General features: G+C 36.8%; 2 protein-coding genes across 3 annotated transcripts; both read right to left on the reverse strand.

Moving 5' to 3' along the window:
* Window positions 1-1,612: 1,612 nt before the first annotated feature.
* Window positions 1,613-4,095, reverse strand: LOC107818364 (protein LATERAL BRANCHING OXIDOREDUCTASE 1-like). Its single transcript, XM_016644370.2, has 4 exons — window positions 3,647-4,095; window positions 3,137-3,384; window positions 2,455-2,782; window positions 1,613-2,071 (listed from the first exon to the last, which is right to left on the reverse strand). Exons 1-4 carry the CDS (start codon window positions 3,920-3,922, stop codon window positions 1,820-1,822), a joined length of 1,104 nt encoding a protein of 367 aa, XP_016499856.1. The 5' UTR covers window positions 3,923-4,095; the 3' UTR covers window positions 1,613-1,819.
* A 4,119-nt stretch (window positions 4,096-8,214) lies between these two features.
* On the reverse strand, window positions 8,215-20,174 carry LOC107775249 (cysteine-tryptophan domain-containing zinc finger protein 3). 2 transcript variants are annotated; one of them, XM_075257140.1, is made up of 12 exons: window positions 19,615-20,174; window positions 18,993-19,065; window positions 18,758-18,891; window positions 18,260-18,652; window positions 16,852-18,137; window positions 16,244-16,677; window positions 14,329-16,151; window positions 13,984-14,141; window positions 13,352-13,512; window positions 11,833-11,987; window positions 9,985-11,496; window positions 8,215-8,970 (listed from the first exon to the last, which is right to left on the reverse strand). In XM_075257140.1, the coding sequence occupies exons 1-11, from the start codon at window positions 19,744-19,746 to the stop codon at window positions 11,278-11,280; spliced, it is 4,968 nt and encodes a 1,655-aa protein (XP_075113241.1). In that variant the 5' UTR covers window positions 19,747-20,174; the 3' UTR covers window positions 8,215-8,970; window positions 9,985-11,277. The 2 variants fall into 2 exon arrangements, with proteins under 2 accessions (XP_075113241.1, XP_075113242.1); XM_075257141.1 differs by lacking the exons at window positions 8,215-8,970; window positions 13,984-14,141 and having other exon boundaries at window positions 10,771-11,496; window positions 19,615-20,139.
* Window positions 20,175-20,980: the final 806 nt, after the last annotated feature.

A 20,980-nucleotide genomic window follows, 5' to 3' on the forward strand; every position in this document is an offset into this window, starting at 1 on the left:
TCATCAAACATTGAAATCTATGATAATATTTTGCTTTTGAGTGACTAACATTAAAAAAACGAAATTGAATTTAAGTTAATTCTTTAATCTCCAAGAGACAACTCAATGGCTAATACGCCATAATTCGAACAGCGGTGCTATAAATTCGAATATTGAACTTTTCCTACTCCATATTAACTATATGTGAATAACAATCATGCGTTTGTTTAATTGACATTTGCAATCAGGATACAACTATAATGAGATAAATCGAGGCATTCAATTTAGTGGCATAGAGTTATATTCTAACTTTTGTTATGCTAGCAAAGTAAAGGGGAAAAAACTGCATGCACCAACTATGTTAATTTATCATGGATAAGTATAATTGTAAATTGAAATAAAATGCTTATTAATTAGCCAATGATAAATGATTAAAATTTATGTTCGAGACGCATCGCTTTGATGCATATATCTTGCAAGCACCGGCGGAGCCCCCTTATGCAAAGAGATGTTAATTGTTGAATCTTCTTAGAATTTGCGTGTATTTACTTTTCTAAATTTTGACATCCTTTAATATAAATTCTAGCTTCCTTGCAAGTATCACTTGATGGATTCTTTTCGGAGTCAAATGTCACATTGAAAAGAGTCAAGGAATATCACGAATATATTTTAGTTTAGATTCCTTCTTGAGAAGATTTTGTTATCATTGCTGTGGCTATGGCAGAGTTTTCCTTTTTTTTTTTTTTGGGATTTATATTTTAAGAGGGTAGCTAGATATATTCGTGCTAAATAGTAACCTTTATGCATTTAACTCCTAAACTATAATGCCAAAATTTCACTGTTCTGCCTAAATAGACAAGTGTGTGTTTTATTCTGGTGCATTTTTATATTGAACTTGCAAAAAATTTACATTCAATTGACAAATATCTAATTGCACCATGAATATCATATTTATTATGTCTGATATTAACAGGAAAATGCATGTAAAATGACCTGCAGCATAGTGACATTTAGCTAATTGCTATAGCCAACTCTTCTTGTTATTATTACTTAAAATTTAGTTTCAAGTTTGAACATAGGATTGACCAAAACCTCATGACAACTTGCATATTAGTGGGATCTTTAATCTTCCTCCACTAGATATAAAGAAAAGTTGGTCTTTTTTTAGGTTTTTTCCCTTAAACAATGGAAAACCAATGGTTTTGTCTATTGAATTAAGTGATTCTATTGAAAAACATGGGGTGGTGCTTGTTTCTCCCTTCCTCTCATAATTGAAATGATTCTTTCCTTATTAAGAATCTTGTAGGCAGAATAGTAAAAGTTCCATTTCTTCTATTTAAAGCTCCCACTTGACTGTAGAGAGTAGCTCTTTATAGTGTATACTTTATATTGAGGAAATCACTAAGCAAAAATCGCCCGGTGCATAACGCATTTTGTATTTATGCAGGATTCGCGGAAGGACCCTACCCCAAGTGGTGTGAAGTAGATAACCTACCCTAATACAAGTATCATTGATTGCTTTCACAACTTAAACTCGTGACTTATAAGTCACACGGAGACAACTTTACCGTTGCTCCACTTCGGCAAATCAATGAGAGAGAAAAGGAAAACAAAAAGAGTCCAAAGGGCACAATTTTCAAACATAATACCCCACTTTACTTATATTAATAGTAAGTAGGTTGTACAAAGCGAACTTTCCATATGAACATTACAAGAGCATCTTCATTGAATTTACAAATTAAAGACATTATATCAATATTCTACATCTCAAGTTAATAGGTGCAAAATCAAGAAAGAACTACAATTTTCTCACTAAAAGAAAAGGGTGTCCCTACAGGAATTAGTTGTTATAAATTTTGGCAAAGTCAAGAGTTTTCTTGCCTTGAAGCTTGTTAGTAACATAGTGCATGCTGTACTCTCCATGATTGTACCTTTTATACTTGCAAGGGTTATTTTCATCAACCAATTCTTGCAATGGCCCTAACTCAATTTCATAACTTGGTGCATAAAATGTCACAATTGATAGTCTGTCCTTTTCTTGGTGAGTCACTGCTCTGTGCTCCACACTCTTGTATCTCCCATTTGTCAAAACCTATTTTGAGAAAAACAACATTAGACAAAACCAAGATTTGGTGAACGAATACAAATATCAAAGGCTTTATTATTAAGAAAGTAAAAGGAGGTTATTCAGCAGTTGTCACATGCTTAGAGGAAGGGGCGGAGCTAGGTGGGCGGAAGGGGGTTCAGCCGAACCCCCTTTGCTGAATATTACACTGTGTATATAACGTTAATTTTTTTTCATGTATATATATTAGATGTTGAACCCCCTTAGTTTCTTTGCGTATTTACTTTTTTATTTTTTGAATTCCTTTGATGAAAATCCTGCTTCTGCCACCGTTTAGAATATTCATTGGACCTATCAACATATGTATAAAAATGTACTAAATACCCAAGTAATGGAAAGAGAATGCATACCTCAATGGTATCACCAATGTTGATAACAAGTGCATTTGGAATTGGTTGGATAGGCACCCAAACATTGTCTTTAAGTATTTGTAGGCCAACTGAGTTGCCTTTACCCTGTTGTAAAACTGTTAGTGCACTTCCATCTGAGTGGGGACTTAGCCCCAAAACAAGATCTGGTCTAGGACATGCTGGATAGTAGTTCATTCTCAATGCTTGTACAGCAACTCCAAACATTTCTTCAAAAATATCCTCATTCAGTCCAAGACTGATTGCTATATATTTTAGTAAATTCTTGCATAGCTTCCTTATCTCCCTTGAGTATATCTCTACTGTTTCACTGCAAAAAGGGAACAAAAGTTGAGGTCCAAGAATGTGGTTTAGCGATCGACGAAGTGGATGAAATTCATGAGAAATCAGGGTTCAAATTCCAGCCAAGATAGATAATGCAAGGTACTTTTTTCCTATTTGCCTAAGCTTAGCAGCGGAGTTACTCGATACATGTGCTGTCGATTAGAGCTAACCAGTAGTATAATAAGGTGGTCCCCACCCAATTTACAAAAAATTGAACTTTTCTTGTTCAAACTAGTAGTCAATCTAAGGTGGCCCCCCACCCAATTTACAAGTGTTTTGCACTTGCTTATCAAAGAGTTGTATTTTTCAACTAGTTTTTTTAGCTGAAGTTTAGGCTTACCTGAAATCAGCTGGCTTTGTTGGCCAGAGTTTTGGATTTCTAATGAAATGAGGTTCCACACCAAGGGCAAACATGTTACACCAGTCAAGCTTTTGATCTTCTGAGAAAACAAAAGCTTGACCATAACCTTGAACTGTACCAGGAGCCATTGGATATTTCTGTTTCTCCTCTAAAGGTAGCATGAAAAACTCCATAGCTATTTTCTCCATTTTTTCAAGCAAGTCCAAATCAATCCCATGGTTAATTACCTATAACATAATAAACCAAAATTAGAATCCCATAATCTTTTAGATTAGAAAATGTTGAATGGAAAAAAAAGATAGCTCGGTGCACTAAGCTTCCGCTATGCGCGGGGTTTGGGAAAGGGCCAGACCACAAGGGTGTATTGTACGCAGCCTTACCCTGCATTTCTGCAAGAGGCTGTTTCCACGGCTCGAACCCGTGACCTCTGGTCACATAGCAGCAACTTTACCAGTTACGTCAAGGTTCCAACGGGAAGAAGTTAAGTACCTGAAAAAATCCCCACTCTTCACATGAACTAGAAAGCTTCAAGATTTCAAAGTGGAAATCCTGACTATTTTTGTTGCCTTTCAAGATTTTGGACAAATCAACAACAGGAATGTTGTTAAGGTTACAAGAAGATGGAGTAGTAACTGTGGCAAGTTTTGGCCTTTCTATCATATCTCTTACAAATCTTTCAGGAATAGAAGATGGCTTAGTCTTTTTCAGTTCTTGAACATCATCAATGTGACCAACCTTAACAGGAAAACTTGGCACTGGAGCCATTTTCTAACACAACTTTTGTTTTTGGGAAATGGTACTTTTCTTTGGTGGGGTTGGAAAATTTTTGCTTACAAAACAACTAGTCAAGGTTGTGAGTTTCTGCTTTGTTAGGCATTAAATTCAGAAAATGTCAAGTACTTATAGAGGGTAAAGAGTGACAAAATGATGTATCTCTGATTTTATTGTGTAGGTCCCTAGCTGATGCACTTTAATAAATTCTCAGTCATGCAAGTTCTATAGTCTAGAAATGTAGTAATATATAAACCAATAATTGCTTGCACTTCCATCCAATTACCAACATTCAATATGGATCATAGCATCAGCATCTTGAGTTCTGAGTACAATTCTTTCCAAATAGAAGAATTGTTTTTTTTTCTTTTCTTTCCCTTTTAGCTACTTTTTGTAATTTGTCTCTTCAAAAAATGAAAAGCATGTTAGTTTCATTGATTGAAGCAAAATACTTTCACTCCCCTGTTAAGTTGCATTAAGGGTTAATCAAACGAGAGGGAGGTCATGTGCACAAACCTTCTCACGTTCACGCGGAGCCCGTGGAAGGATCACACCTCAAGGGATATGATATAGTTAGCATATTCTGGCACAAGCGTTAGTAGTTTATTCCACGTCTCCATCTTGCCTTCCGATTAATAAATATATCTATTTATTATAACATGTTCTTTCATGACAGGTAAGCCAACCTCTCGCGCGATTAATTTGATTTCGCACTAGATAGATCCGCTAAGAAGTAAAGTGCTCTACCCAATTCATTTTCAATGTTCGAACTAAAAATCTTTAATTAAGGATGGAAAGATTCTGACCATTATACCACAACCCTTGATAATTTGCCAAAGAACTGACAAATTCAATATGTCAAGACAAATTGGAAATTGGAATTGAATGTAATTGTTGGTACAGGTAATAATAGTACACTATGGCTGGTAAGAGTGACCAGCTTTGATGCATCTTTGATTTTTATTGTGTGGGTCCATAATTTATGCACTTTAATAGATTCAGTCATGCAAGTTCTATAATTGCTACCATTTCCATCCAATCACCAATATTCAAATGCAATATGTAACATAGCATCAGCATCTCAATAAATCAACTCTCTTCCTTTTTCTGCAAGGGTGGGTGAAAGAACATAAATTCTTAATTTAATGTGATTTGGCAGAATCAGTCCAAAAATATTAATAGAGAGGTCCAGGCCACGTTTCTAATGCCTCCAAAGCATGTTAGCTTGCGAACAACACATGGTTAATGAAAAACTTTGAATTTCAATTGATCCCTCTATTAGATTCTAATTAGAAATATCTTAAGAGAAAACGAGAAATCATTTGAATTCGAGGCAAAACCTTTATCTGCCGTTATAAAATTCTTCTACTCTAATTTCACAAAATTAAACGTCGGGAGATTGAGGAGTTAGTATTAATTCATGATGAAATTGTTGAAGCGCAGTGGCAGATCCACCCCTTTAAGAAGGAGTGGCATGACACCCACTAAGATGATAAAAATTTTATGTACTTATGTTTAAATTTTCTTAAACTAGGTTAAATGTCTGATCTTGCCACCCGTGTCGTAAACTAGACAAAGGTGTCATGATTTGTAGATCTTTTTGAAAGTTTTTCTCGTGTGTATAATTCAAGTTGGAATTTTATCTTGAACCTTGTCCGACTATTCCTTTTCTTTGTGCTTTTTATTTTCTTTTGTCCCGGTGATTTTCCTTTTCGGTTACCCCCAATTTTCTATTTGTCGTTTTATTATTATTTTTTATATTTTTTGTTTCTATATTATATTATTTTATATGTGGTTTCTAGCAAGAACACTCAAAAAAAAGACTCCAAAACTTTAAAATTATATAAAATAAGCACTCCTCTTAATCTTAAATTTATGAGTTTTCTTCTTTCGAATTCGAAAAACTTGGGTCTTAATGGGAATTTTGGATTGAGATTAAAAAAAATCATTTTTTTATTATATCATAAAAATTTGTGTTATTCTATGGTTATTAAATATAATTTAAATCTCTTTACTATTAAATTATGATGAAAATTTCGTAAACATTTCTTAAAAATATGAGATTTATGATATTGATTTTTGGGAACTTGTAGTTAATTTAATTTTATAGTTATGGGGTATAATTTATTTATTGAAGATATTTTTTTAAATTTCATATTGATGTAATTCTCTTATTGAAGATGTTATTATATACTTGTGTAAATTTATTTTGAATATACAGAAAAAGATGTATTTTCCTAGTAAAAATATTAATTTTACTTGTATTGTTATAATAAAGGTGTGATTCCTTATTTAAAATGCTAATTACATTTGTTTTTTATATGCCAGATGTAATTTTTATATTTACAAATAAAAACTACTCCACCTATTAGTTTGATCTGGTACGGGTAATAGTACAATGTGGCAGTCTCTAATGAAAAATGAAAGGAAATTGGTGGTAGGGGCCATGGCTGTGATTACAAGTTGATGTCTCCCATTTGTGCAGACCAAATCTAGTGAAGTTGTCATCATCTCCCCTTTGTCTTTCCCATCTTCACTGAATAAAAGAGAGCTTTTTAAGCATACCCGTCCATACCCACATTTTGCATTAAACTACTACTACTACTAGCATTTGTGAGTGGCCAAATGCCCTTCTTTTTAGTAGCCATTTTAACGAAATATTTCTAACTTCAAAACCAATGAAGAAAGGCATAACTTGTACTTCCTTTCTTTTCTATTTTCCCTTTTCTTTTGTTGAAATAATGTAAATAAACTTTCCATGCGAGTGGCACGTTAGATGTGGGGTCATGTAGTGTCGTCCGTAAGATTTTATGCAAGCGACCGTAACCAAAAAGGAAGGTCGATAGCATAACACCTTGCACTCCATCAAGGAAAAACATGAGTTTAAAGATTGCTTTCCGTCCTAAATAGGAGTGCATGAAAATTTGACTTTGATGGCATGAGTAAACAAAACGGGTACCTGAGGCATTATTGATTGAACTTGATGAATGACACACCCCCATCAACCTATTGACGTAATTCAACGAATACATGAATTTGGATTTGAGACTCAGATTTTACTAAGGTTTTCACTTCCATCCCTAATTGTTGTTTACTTTGCATTATTTTTCAAACAGTTTAAATATATTTCAAGAAAAATTATGTATTAATCATAGTATTTGGCGAAGAAGATGATACTACGTAAAGCAATGTGTCTCTGCTACTGGAGCCACATGAATAGAATACCACTGATTTAGGGTTGAGAAGCAAGTTCCTCCATACTAAAACGACATGATATTTAGTACAGTAATTTTTACTTCACCGAAATTAGTTAATGAAAACGCAACTGGTAGCAACAGCCAGAGACCAATACGAGACGAGGTCAAGACTTAACCAATCAAATTGCGGCCTCTTAACCACTGGAATGTACTGAAGCAATTAATTCAGAAAGTAAAACACGAATATTAAACTGCAATATCATTTTTATTGTCTACTTTGGGTGAGTGGAAGGGGGGCTGGCTTTGTGAATGGAGAAAGAAAGCAAGAAAGGTAAAAGGAGAAGGAAAAAGGTGACCTCTGACTGAGTGCAACATTGGATTGAAAGATACATTCGACCAAATTGAGTTAACTGGGTTTGTTGCCTTCAGCATTTTGATTCACCAGACAACGCGTGACTCTCTTTACATTTTCTTCCACATTTGCCTTTTGGAACTTTCGTCCCAACTATGAAAAAAGAACACTTCTTGATTTGCAAACATTTTCTTTTCTTTTTGGTTTTTCTTTCTTCCTTTTTTCATCTTTTTTTTTTTTTTTGGGTGACTAGAAGAATGTCTTGTTTTACTTCTATATTTTCTAGTCCACCTTGTGATGGTAAGGAATTTGGCACTAACTCAGACCCTGTATATTAATAACCAAAAAGTAAAAGACATGAAGACAGGATGCACCTAACCTCATTGAGTCCTACATGACTAGCATGCATATTAGTTATAATATATGTATAGTTCATGTATAATGTGTGTATTGATGTATAATCAACGTATAATCTATGTATACCAGCTAAAAAAAAATAAACAATGAATCTGGCCGGCTATTAAAGTCAAACTTTGAAGTTCAACAATGGTACAGCCTATTGGCCAAAAAAGAAAAACAACACTTGGGATTCACTTCGTATTATGATTAAGTGCCTTAATGTTTCAAAAGATGTACCTTGGATAAGTTGCCAAATTCGAAGCCCGAGAGCCCTGTAACTTTCCAGCACTCTGAAATTCATATTAAGCAGACCAACTAAAAGAAATCCATTGACATGATTAGGAAAAGAGATTATAGGAAAACAGCCAATCCTTATACTTACAGCCAACAAAGAAAAGAGATTATAGGAATACAGTCAATCCTTATACTTACAGCCAAAATCCAATATGGAATTACAGATGTTAATTGAATCGCAGGCGTTTACAATCGTGCAAGCTACAAGTACAAAACCAAAACTAAAACCAAGTAGCCCAACATATGCTACAAATGTAACATCCAGTTGTGACCCAACTTGGATCTGTGTGGTGCAGTTTCACAAGGAAAATGTTACATTTGTCTATGATATGAGATTGATGAAGTAGTTGTTTCTTCAACTCAAGAAGAAAAAGGAATCCCAGGTACACCAAAATAAGCAGATACACGATGAATTCTCATAGTTTCTTTTTTTTTCCCCTCACTCTTGCCCTTCTCAAGCGTGGAGCAACATAACAAAATCTCCTCATTTATGCCAGCATGACTCAGTTGACATGTGCCAGTCAGACAAACAGCAAACTATAGCGCGAGACATCTCCGCGTTTAGACACAGCAGAGAAGTTGACAAGAATCCTTCTCAAAAGTTGAGATTCTGCATCAGGCCATCTCCAGGAAGCGCAACCAAGCTCTCATGCAAAGAAAGCTGCCTTTACTGGGGACTTGTTCCGCACATATAAATTTAGCTGGTAGAACATTCTTCGTCACTCATTACGTAGTACATACCTGTGGCAGTAAATCATCACTTTTTGTCCACCTCACCGTATCTTTCACTGCCTTAACCACTGTAATATGACGACTACATCAACAGGGCGCCAACAGAACATAAATAGTCTCACAAATCATCCTATTTCTATTACAAATTTACAATATCTACTCAATATTACTTCAAGCCACAAAGAACTCACTTCAGAACTAAATCTTCAAAACCATTTCATAAGCAAAACCATGTTTAAAGCCGTTCAGTTTTCCAGTGCAGAGAGCCCACATTTAATGGGCAACCACGATATCCCCTTTTACAAGGTAAATATTTGGGGTTATAACTTTTGCCATCCCAATTAAATCTGGAGCTTCCCTATCTTTCATCCACATAACTAGGAGTTGCAACAAGGACATGATAGAAGTAAGCAATTTGAGAGACTAGAGTTGATCGGAGTGATCTACCCCACCCCCACCCCCACCCCAAGTGACAAATATCTTCATCCAAGATGCAGATTCCTTTTCACATGCCTACAGGGAAACTGTTTAGCAGTTGCATAATTGTATATCAGCACTTTGAGCAGAAAATGACTAAGAAACCATCAACCCAATCAGAGAAGGTTATCAGTTGTAAACATCAAAACGCTCTCATTTTTCCCTGGAAACTAAAGGTTCAAAAGGAAAAGCAAACCAGATCAAATCCAAAAATGAAAGCTACTCCCTGAGTAAAGATTGCTATATTATGAAACTAGCATCCATAACCTTCTATTCTCACATGTTTCGACAAGGCAATTCTGATCTGTTTTAATTTTGCTGCATCAAGTAATAATTGGACTAGAAACAAGAGTTACTTAGCTCACTAAACATCTCGATACACCACTATCAAGTCAGAAATGTAGCTTTAGGCACCAGAATATAATGCATTTGAGGTCAGCCTAATTCCTTCTCCAAAATAATGCATTTGGGGTCAGTCATTAAACAAGCAAACTTTTGCTGGCACGCAACACAGATTCAATTATTTATTTGTCATCTAAGCAGGCTAGAAACTTGAAATAAAATATCTAGTGAAAAGAGCAAAGGACCACTGATGGTAGCCTTACCTGTCGTGTCTTTCTGGAACACAGGGAGCAACCAGGATTTGACTGTGTCTCAGGAGAAACACATTTTCCAATTCGTTTACTGCACTAAACAGTTTTGCTGTTCCCCACAATAAGATCAGTTGAAAACTCACACAGGAAACATGGAAGGAAACAAAGGCAAGGTAATATGGTGCAACTTACAGCAAAACTTCAAGTTCTTCTGCAGCACTTTCTAAGATCAGCAGATTTAACGGATACCAGCTGTCCAAAAAATATGACCCACACCCAGCCTTCTCGGCTCATTTAGTAAAGAGAGCAAAAGCTGATTAGATAGACAAGAGGGGTTGCTCTGATGGTAAGCAACCCCCACTTCCAACCAAGAGGTTGTGAGTTCGAGTCTCCCCAAGAAACAGCCTCTCTACCCCAGGGTAGGGATAAGGTATGTATACACACTACCCTACCCAGACCCCACTAAGTGGGATTATAATGAGTTGTTGTTGTTGTTGTTGTAGCAAAAGCTGATTAGATGTTGAAGATTGTAGGCATGCGGACATAAGTGACTAACTCCATGTTATACATTCCTTTCTTTTACCACAAAATTGCAATTCTCTAGCAATCTCCTCTTTTCTTTCTCTCGTTCTCTCCTCACTCTTTTTTTCTTTTTTTGGCAGAATTCCTTAGTAATCTGCTAAGTACATAATATAAATTTGTGAGACAGAATCAGTCGCTTATTTTCACCAGATAAAAAAACTTAAAAAAGAAGGAGAAAAAAGAATTAATGACGGATAATATAGTAAGTCCACTAAATTCCTCCACCAAAATTGTGCCTTGTGTTCAATTATAAAAAAAAATGAAGTATACGGCAACCCAAGGATCCAAGTACTCTAATAAAGGATGAATCATTGGGACTACATTGGAACTCATGTCTCCTTAGATATGTTACCTAATGCTCTCAATATTCATACTCCTATGTTTGACTATTCCCAACAGAAAGAACCTAATATTCAAAACTGGATCTTAAGAGAATTCCAAGTCTTATCCTTGAAGATTGAAACTTTATACACCTCTTGTCCCCAACCTGTAAATTTTAACGTTGAGCATGCTATGCCCTTATCATATACCAAAAAGTTGAATTCTCAAAAATTCATGAAATAGCAAATCAATCCCACTTTGTACACATGTACAGGAATATAACGCACTTAACAGCATGCCTCTTCACCAAATTGCACTGCAGGTCCTCACTTCCTTCTCATATCCAAGAGCCTGCTTGTGAATGGACAAAACAAGCAAAACCACATAGTATACAGGGTTGATTTAGCCTCTACTGCCACCAAAACCATTATGGTTAATTGCCTCAATAGCTTGCCGCACCAAACGTATTAGCTCCTCTACATCCTGGAAACTGAAGTCAATAACCCGTTTAACGGAAATGACAGCATCTTTATTCTCTGCCTCTCCAAGATTTGCAGTGGCAGCAGCAAAAGCATTCTGTGCTTTTTTAGAAGCCTCCATTGCAGAATTTACATCCTTTGTCTGCAAAATTTTACATCTTTTTAATTGCTTACCCTACAGAAATGGGCCAGCTAACACAGAAACAACACAAGAAATTAAACTATATGAAACTGATGGAACCTAAGCGCATAATTTCTTCACCCCCCCCCCCCCCCAAAAAAATAATAATAATAATAATAAGGAAGTAAAGTTCATTTTCATAGTTTTCCTCCAAAAACGAAGGAAGAAATCCCTCGACTCCTCCAGTATCCTGTAGTCATTTGACGTATAATAAAGGGAATAAAAACGCTGTAAATATCCAACAAAAGTGTGAACTAGTCCCAATATGTCTGAATCATAAACGAGTCAACAACTTACAAAGTCAAGCAGACGAACAAAACTAGGACGATTTCGAGGAGCAATAACATGATTTCCAGCATGAGAACCACTGCCTCTTGATAAAGCAGTCTTCTCTGCCACTGTCTGATTGTTTGTGTTATCAACATCAGATGCTGAAGATGAAGGAGATTCACCTGAATAAAAGCATGGGCTAAACATGATGCAACTACATAATATCGAGATTATCTGAACCAGAATCTCATTACAAACAACATAGGCAAAAACATATCCAAATTAAAGTGGGAAATTCACGCAAATGAAATTCACCTGAATAACATGTATGCACTAAACATGATGCAACAACTACATATATCGAGAATTTCTGGACGAGAATCACATTATAAGCACATAGATGCTAAAACATCACATAGATGCTAAAACATTTCTCGCAAGTGGGAAATTCATGTGAAGCTATGGTCTTCCATTAAAACAAAGCTAGACCACTATAAACCATGATGGCAAGATTCATAGATATGTCAATCGATATTCTATTCATACAATTATAACATTGTTAGATTTTAATTTTCAAGTCAAACTTTTTTCAGCTCCCGGCCCTGGGGCATTTTCTCCTATCTCTTTTTTTGTTTTAATTTTCCTGTTGCGTCTAAATTGTGTCTAAGCATTCGTTGCATATCAGTTCTTTAATCACAATAAAGCCCACTGGCAAGCACGGCCAAACTCATAACTGAAATTGGGTAAAACCCAGCCGCTCATGCTTGACGACTTCATTGTAGACTGAGTTATATCAATCAAAATTAAAGATGAAATTTCTTCTTAAAGTTTCAAATATTCATTCCCCACTTCCCTCCCAACACCTCTGAGATGTCTCGCTCACACATTTAAGCATAGTGCAGCTGCATGAATCAAGACTGGGTTTTTTCAACCAAGAAATCCACTATTTCCAGCTTCAAAACTTGGTCTTGATGGGGCCTGCCCCTCTATCTTTCTGCACTTAAATATCAGACTTGGTCACCAACTATGATAACTCGTGAGGTGTGTCTACCACACCTTTCGAGATGTCTACCTCTGCTGCTAAACCAACGCTGGGGGAATGTTTGAGTCAAGACTGTTATATTTAGGATGTCTTATTTTCCCCACTGGGATTTTTTTATTTTTTATTTTTTTTTGAGAAAGGTAGCAGCCCACTTTGGAATTGTTTATCGCTGAAAATAATTGGCTTTTGGTTCGGATAACTCTTGTGGCCAAAGCTGATGCAAAATGCACATCTATGTAATTTCTCAGGGTGGGTTATCTTTTTAACCACATCTCGGTTAAGCAAATCCTTTTCAACTTATAATCACGCTACGTCTACGCTGAATGGTGTCTCTTTGAATGTGGATATAAAACAACAAAAGGAAAAAGAAAGAAAACTACCAAAAGTATCATCATGTTCCTGAGGTTTCGTTATACGGTTATGCTAACAACACACTGCTGGAAAGTTTGATGGCAATAAGACAAGAAACTCTTACGTCCAGTACTTCATGACAAAAAAACAGACCTTGAGGAGGAACTTGCAAACTTGCTTGCAGATCATGCCAAATTCTGCTCGAACTCATATTTTTGCAGAATACCACCCTCATGTATGCAACCTCCATACACTTATAGGCCAAAGCAGCAGTGGCAACTTCATCACGTTTCTCATATTCATGTGCACAAGTTCTGCAACATTATAAATATCCATTACAAAGCAGATAAAAAGAGCAGTCATCGAACAAGCAGTTATGAGATAGTTGTAACTAACTTCAGACTTGCTTAACCTGTATGGACAAGTTTACACAGAATATTCAACTTTGTCTGCACTAAACCGGGTTCTATGAAGAAATGAGTCATACCAAACTCTAAACTAGCGGACATTCAGCAGCCTTTACAGGAAAAAAATTAATTAAATAAACAATAGTTTCACTTATACAAATTATTTAACAGTAGTTTCTGCTGAGCAACAACTTGGCAAGGCAGAGGTTCTTCATAAAACGACACGGCCTTGAGCAAAACAGTAAACCAAAAGATAAACCTATCAGTTATAGTTTTGGGGAGCTGCAAGTTTGGAATTTTCCCCATAGAGAAAAGGTTAAATAAGTGCTTATGAAATGGTATATCTATCAGTATTGTAAAGTTTGAAGTTACACATACTCGCAAAGTTTGGCTGTGTTACTATAGATTTGTATTTGATTCATCTCCCCGTGTTTGCTACTTTCCCCATTTGAGTTTTCTAAAAGTGAAGCACCCTGAAGAAACTTCAATGCAGCTTGAAAATAAGCTTGATTATATTCAGCATGAAATCCAGAGTTCTGCAAATAGCTTTAATAATTAGGAAAACTAATACATGCACTGCACAAGGAGAAGGGATCATGATTTCTTCAGCAGAAAGTCAACTAGATAAAGCAGAGGCAGAGAAGAAATTAACTTTGGGAAATAGACCAGCAACAAGTTCTAATTGAGATAAAAATATAAGCTTAAAAGAGATATTAGTATAACCTTAAGACGATCAGCACAATCTCTAAGGTTTTCAGCTTCTTTCAGGACAGCAGAAGCAGTCTGACTTGAGGGCTCCCTTTTTGTAAGGGTGAGAGCACTGGGTTCCAAATGCCCCATGCTGTTGTGACTCACAGTTTGACAAACACCAGTGCCAGGATCTTTTAGCGTAGTTGACACTCTGGCACATACATCTTTAGAACTTCCTTTCTGGGAACCGGAAGCAGGTTTTCTGGTAACAACTGACGTGCCTTGTTTATCTTCAGCATGTGCACCAACTTGAGACCTTAAGTCCCTGGATTCTGACTGAGCTGATCTACCATTTGTTGCATTTCGGGCATCAATTTCCTGATGAGGTTTTTGTTTCGCAAGAACTTTTCCTTCCATACTACATACACTGTTCAATTTTGTATTTGATCCAACACCATCATGCTTTAATCGGTGCTCTCTCTTGCTATCACTACAACGCGTGGGATCTTTCTTGCTAACAATCTGATTGTTATTGAAAGATTTAGTACTGGAGTCGAGATAATTGTGGTCAACCTTTGAATTCAGGACTTCCTGGTTTCCCAGTAGATCAGAGATATTCCCTTCTACCCTTTGAGTATTAAAACCAGCATTCCCATCCTTTTCCTTAAATTGTAATGGAGAATCTTTGGCAGATTTATGTTCGTTAAGCATAGAAACGTGTTTCTTGCTCACTCTACCCTTGCCATCGAAGCTGTATGCAGCATGCTTCTCAGTCATGTAGGGGCTACGTTCCTCCAGAACATCAGCATGACTATTGTCCATATGGCTATTTCCAAACTCAGAAGAATGTCTAACACGGGATTCAATTTTTTCCCTGCCACTGGTACCCCGAGAATCTAGCACAGAATTTTCACAAGCCTCCGGATGAGGAACACCAGATTGTTTCCCCTTTATTGAGGTCCTAGATTTATCACTCTCAAAATCGCCATCCCTATCCAAATATTTTCTTGGACTTCCAACTGTTGGGTAATTATCTAATTTAGCATCATCTTTCCCTGAACCCTCCGTTCTTGCAGGTGAAGCCTTACTCGTGATGAACATCCTCATGGGGGATGAGGAAACAGACCCTACTGGTGAGCCTTTCACTTGGTGTTTCGCTCTACTTTTCCGGGAGTCAGAAACTTTTGAAGAGCTTGAAGTGGCAGCTGTTGATAACTGTTCAGATCCCAAATCCTTTTTCAATGAATCAATATCTTCCATCGTCAATCGAGACTGAACCTTCACTCTATACTTCTTTGTCTGACGTTCTCTCTCTACACTCCAATCTATAGGAGAATCCCTGGTTCCTGGTAGAACAATTTTAGTAACTGTACCTCTCGTTCTTGATTTTTCTTTACCCTTGCTAGCACTGGACTCCTTATTTTCAGTCTGAAACACCTTGGATTTCTTCTGTTTTCTGACTCCACTCTCACCGCTAACCGCTCTCACAAAAGCATTGGCATCACTGTCACCCAAGTGATTACCATTACTTTGCGAAGTCATCAGATAGTCTTCATCCCTCAATTTTCTTTTCTTTACAGAAATTTCCCTTCCATTATGAGTTTTTACATTAATTGAGTCATTATCCCTTGAATCCTGGACTCGGTTGCCATGCTTCTTTTCCAAAATTTGTAACCCTTCTGCCAGCCCAGGCTTTGTCTCCTTCAAATTACCACGTTCATGGTAGTCCTGGATACCTGTCCCTACTTCCCTAATTGTCACAAAAGCTTGGTCACTTTTTATTTTAATCTTTTTCAGATCCCTGTGATCGCACTGATCGGACTCCCTTTTGGATTTCTTTTTTGGCTTTTCATCACCTGCAAATATGTTATAATAGGAAGCAAGATAAATATCTATATACAGGTATGAGAGGAAGGAAGAAATGCCAGCCTGAAGATGAATACTATACCATTAGCCATGTGCTCCTTCCGTTTACTCAGATTTTTGCCAAGGACATCAGACGACTTAACTGGAATCTGCACAATGGATTTGCTAATTATGTTCGATTCACCAACATGTTGGTTCACATTCTTCAAACTTCTGCATTTAGCCGGCTCATGTTGCATGTTCAAGTTTGTGGTCAACACTGGACCATGATTGCTACTTGTGTTTGGTGTTTCTCTTAATTTGTGTTTCTTCTTTCCTCCATTAGCCACATAATCGAAACCCACATTCTGACTGCTGCCACCGAGCCCATGCATATCAGCTGAAATTACTCCAGCCGTATCTCTACCAGCATGATTTTGAAGGCTATTTAAGTTCTCAGGAAGAGGCATTTGGTACAAGGCATGGAGAGCTCTTGTTGTCTCCTCCTCACTAATGTCACAATTGTTCATTCCAGGCCTACAGAAATTAATTTTGATTTTGTAATCACTAAAATATAGCACTGCAGAAACTATCTACAGAGATGGATGACAAGGCAGAGTATCAGAGCATGTGTAAACCGATAAAAGAGACCCAAGACTTTGTATAAGCCACAAAAAGAGAGTTAAGATTTTAAAACTGCAGAAAACTTACAGCCAGTTCAACATGCTGCACATCCACCTGTCAGGCAGGTGCTCGGGTTTTGTACCATATGGCAGAAGGCGCCACTTCTGACATTTATCACAGGCGACCCAATCTTCTTCTATAACGACAGGAGCAACTGGTGGCTCAGTCCCAGAAGTCAGTTCCTTAGCACCCATGGCTGAATTATCCTTCATAGGGGTCGCAGATGCCACATGACTATCAACTTTTTTGCTCGGAACGTGTCTTGATTTAGCAGAAGATGAATGCTGTTTTATACGTGCCTCCAGTTTAGATTTCTTCAACTTAGCACCAGGAGGTCTCTCCAGAGAATCCAGTTGATTCGTGGTTTTCTCCAGCTGTGCGTCAAATAAATGAGCCATCCGGACATCCTTCTTAGAACTCTTCTTGTTCTTGAGAGTAGCAGAAACCCCTCTTACCTCTGCCACATCTGCAGCTGACTTCAGACCAAGTTGACGTTCTGTTAACTTCTTTTTGCCTTCAGATGATTGCTTCTCTGCGTGAGGCATCCTTGGTTGGTCAGGTTTATGGCTTGCAGCTTTCATAACAGCTTTCTTTCTCAGAGATACAGCCGCACTAGAGTCCCTCTCACTCTCGGAAATATCAGAATCAGCTCTAAATGAAGGGACGGATCTGCCGCATTTGCTCCTGCCACCTTCCTTGCTATCAAAAGAAGCATTTTTCTGAAAGCTTTTTAGCTGGAGTTCCACTGGATTACTTCTTACTTCCTGGTGATCATATTTGTCACCGACCACGTCAGATGAAGATTCAAACGAATCATCCTTATCCAAGTCACTACCAAACAATTGATCTTTAAGTCTATTGATCTCCCTTTTCTTCATTCGAATTTCCTTCACCGAGTCATGTATAGCTCCAGGTGCCCTACCAGCACCTTTCACTGACTGATGAGTATCACATACTAACTCAGGCACGACTCTCTGATTCAAGTCTTTTGAGAGGCAATGCGTGTTTTCCAGGCTCTCAATGCCCAAGTTTTTCTCAAAAAAGGAGATCGTGTCATTTCCGACCCCTGAATTCAGTTCCTCGGCATATTCACTCTTACCAACTGATTTAGTTTTCTTCCCTATCAAGACATCCCCATCCTCTATCCTGGACGTTGAACTATTGCCAGACATGACAGATTGAGGGTTAGTATCCTTTGCAGCAACCACAGGCTCATTCCCCGTGAAAAGTTTATCATTTCTAGACAAAGTCAATAACTTCTCATGGAGAGGTGAAAGCAGCAGGCCTCCAGCAACTGGGAAAGAAGTCATAGTCTGTTCCAACAGACGGGAATAAATAAAGGGAAAAAACGAAAAATTAACAAAGCACCAGATACTATTCTCTTTTTGGCTGTGTGGTAAAAGGGGAATTTTTAAGTAATAGAAAACTGGCTTACCTGAAGGATGCTGGCTGGAGAATCACAGGGAATTCCTTCAAACTTGGACAACATCTCACCACTTTCAGTAGGACTATTTTCCATTGACGAAGAGGGAGAAATAAGCCCAAGACTAGTGTGTAAAGCAGTACTCTTCTGGGCTGTCTTATCAGAACCAACTCTAATCCGAAGTTTGAATTTTCTCTGATCAGTTGGTTTAAGTGACTTGTTCATAGAAACTTCATGTTTTACAGGGAACTTATTAGATTCTTGAGCAGAAAAGCATGGTCTGGCGGAATCATACCCACAAGGAACCCTTGAATCATGCAAGGTATGACCACTGCGAGAACCAGCTGTACTATTCCTCTGAGTTGAGGGAGGATCAGACACAGCCAAAGATTTCTGAGGAGGCCCCTGGACAGAAATGCAATCACCACACAAGGTAAACCAAATATTCCCAGGTCGATATAAGGTAGACAATATGGCATTCAACAAAAAAAAGACGAACTTTTGACAGACCTCGGAAACAAAATGGTTGGGTGATCTTGGTGTCCCTTGATTTTGAGATCTCTGTGGAGATCTTGGCTGAGATAGAATTGAAGGGGAGCGCTGATAAGTCGGTAAGAACGAACCATACCCGCCAAATTTTGCCCCTGCCAAAAGTAAAAGAAATGTAATCAGTCCATCTACATGGAGAAAGAGATACACAACTTTGTCTATGATCAATAATGGGCCTGATTAACAGCCTACTTACCCAAATTCTCAGCAGAAACGCCTCCTTCAAAATCTTTCTGAAAATGACCCAAAACACTTTGAAGTTTCTCATCCTTTGACACAGAAAACAATCGTCATACTGTCATTGTTTTATGAAATAAATGGCAATAACCATTCATAATGTAGCATACACTTTAAACAAAGTATTGCAGAAAGTGGGGAAAGGCAGTCTTAAAGAGAATCTCTTTTTCTCTTACTTTTCTTATTGTTACCCTTCACTATTAGCAGAAATGATCCCAAATTTCATCAGTATAACTTGAAAGCAATATCTCTAGCACAATGTCCCAAAAAGTTCTCTTTTTTTGTCCTACCATAATTATTTGCCTGATTCAGTACATTCTTTACAGAATCACAGAACCATCTATAATGAATTTTGAATTAGTAAAGCCTAATCTTTTACCCAGAACATTGATAATCAACCAAGAACTTAACTACCAAAAACAAACTGCAACTATATTAAGCATTTCATGAACTGATTCTCAAAACTCAAAGTTCTTCTCTTTCACTTTAGTTCATCATAAAAGACACATAATCAAGAATGTTCAGATTATGAAATTTGAGTTCAACATATAGCAGAAACAAAAACAAAAAAGAACTCTTACAATGTAAGAGAGGGCTATGTCCGGGTCAATGCTTGAATTATCATCATCATCCTTGTTGTAATAACATGCTTCCCCTTCCTCAAGCTCATGTTCCTCCATCATTTGAGCCCTATTACTATTTCCCCAACTCATAAATAAAACCTAACCTTAAATTCCCAACCTTGTAACCCCAAAACCCTAACCCTAGCCCTAATTTGCCACCTATCCTAAAATCCAACATATCACTCACAATTCAAAAATCGAACTTCGACCCATTAAAATACTCACAAAACCCAGAAAGGAATTGCACTGTAACCTCTCCAACCTTCAAAATCAAAAACTACCATTGAACCTTCCTGATCATCTATGTATCTCACCTGTATATTTCAAGTAATTTTATCAAAAAATTCAACCAGCAAAATACTTTAAAATTAATTTTTAAATAAACCCCAAAAGATGAGTGTTGAAGAATCAATGTGTTGAAAAACCCAGCGATCGAATGGATTTTCGAATGTGATGTTCCGTTCTTCTGTTGTTGATGTGTATAACCAGAGGGGGCATACACAAAGAAAGAAAGAAAGAAAGAAAGGTTTTTTTTTCTTTTTTATTTTATTTTAGTTTCTTTTTAGGTCCCTTTTCTTTAATTCATCCGTCTTAATTGCACTATTTTTTTAATTTTGGTATTTTTTTTTACTCCTAGTTATTTCCTGACCAAGTAGTGAAGTTTCAGAAATTATAAAAATTTGGGGGAAAGAAATTGCAGTGGCGCGTTCAAATTGCGCGTTGAAATGAACTGTGAGTGCAAAATCCAGCAAGGAGCCAATGTGTCCAGAATCTACTACCATAAAATATAAAATATGTATTTTGGCCCCAAAAGAATATATGTTTTGCTAGGTTACTGCTTGTTTGGATGGTTGTTACTTAGAGGTAGTTTCGTAGAGCATATAAGAATAGCGTTGAATAAAGTGTATCGGTAATGTATGAATTAATAATACATGGATTAGTTATGCAGAGATTATTTTTTATCTATTGTTTGGTGTGGTGTATTAATAATTAAAATGCATTGTATAATTTTTTAGAAAATTAGTTATTTAGAAAATACCCTCCATATTGTTTAGTTTTAAGGGACTTTAAAGATAATTTTGTCCTTAACCAGGTTAATGCATGCATTAATGGCCTTAGTATTATTAATACCATGGTTTGCTATGTATTAGTTATACATAGTATAATACCGAATAGGTTATATAACTAATACTTGCACTAGTAATATATAGATTGAAAAAGTATACCCAAGGGATTAGTAATTCTCTGGTGCATCCTATTGTTACTTTAAATACAGTATTTGTTTTGATTGTTATTTAAATTTTATTGTATCGTATTATTAAAT

The sequence above is a fragment of the Nicotiana tabacum genome, chromosome 7 (assembly GCF_000715075.1).
Source record: "Nicotiana tabacum cultivar K326 chromosome 7, ASM71507v2, whole genome shotgun sequence".
NCBI lineage: Eukaryota > Viridiplantae > Streptophyta > Magnoliopsida > Solanales > Solanaceae > Nicotiana > Nicotiana tabacum.

Excerpts from the sequence above, each read along its gene's own strand:
- LOC107818364 (XM_016644370.2), bottom strand. The coding sequence starts at position 3,922 with ATGGCTCCAGTGCCAAGTTTTCCTGTTAAGGTTGGTCACATTGATGAT. Across the intron at positions 3,385-3,646 it reads AAGAGTGGGGATTTTTTCAG|GTAATTAACCATGGGATTGA; the intron begins GTACTTAACTTC and ends ATTATGTTATAG. Across the intron at positions 2,783-3,136 it reads ACAAAGCCAGCTGATTTCAG|TGAAACAGTAGAGATATACT; the intron begins GTAAGCCTAAAC and ends CCCTTTTTGCAG.
- LOC107775249 (XM_075257140.1), bottom strand. The coding sequence starts at position 19,746 with ATGAGTTGGGGAAATAGTAATAGGGCTCAAATGATGGAGGAACATGAG. Across the intron at positions 14,142-14,328 it reads ATTGTGCTGATCGTCTTAAG|AACTCTGGATTTCATGCTGA; the intron begins GTTATACTAATA and ends AGCTATTTGCAG. Across the intron at positions 13,513-13,983 it reads AACACAGCCAAACTTTGCGA|AACTTGTGCACATGAATATG; the intron begins GTATGTGTAACT and ends ATAATGTTGCAG.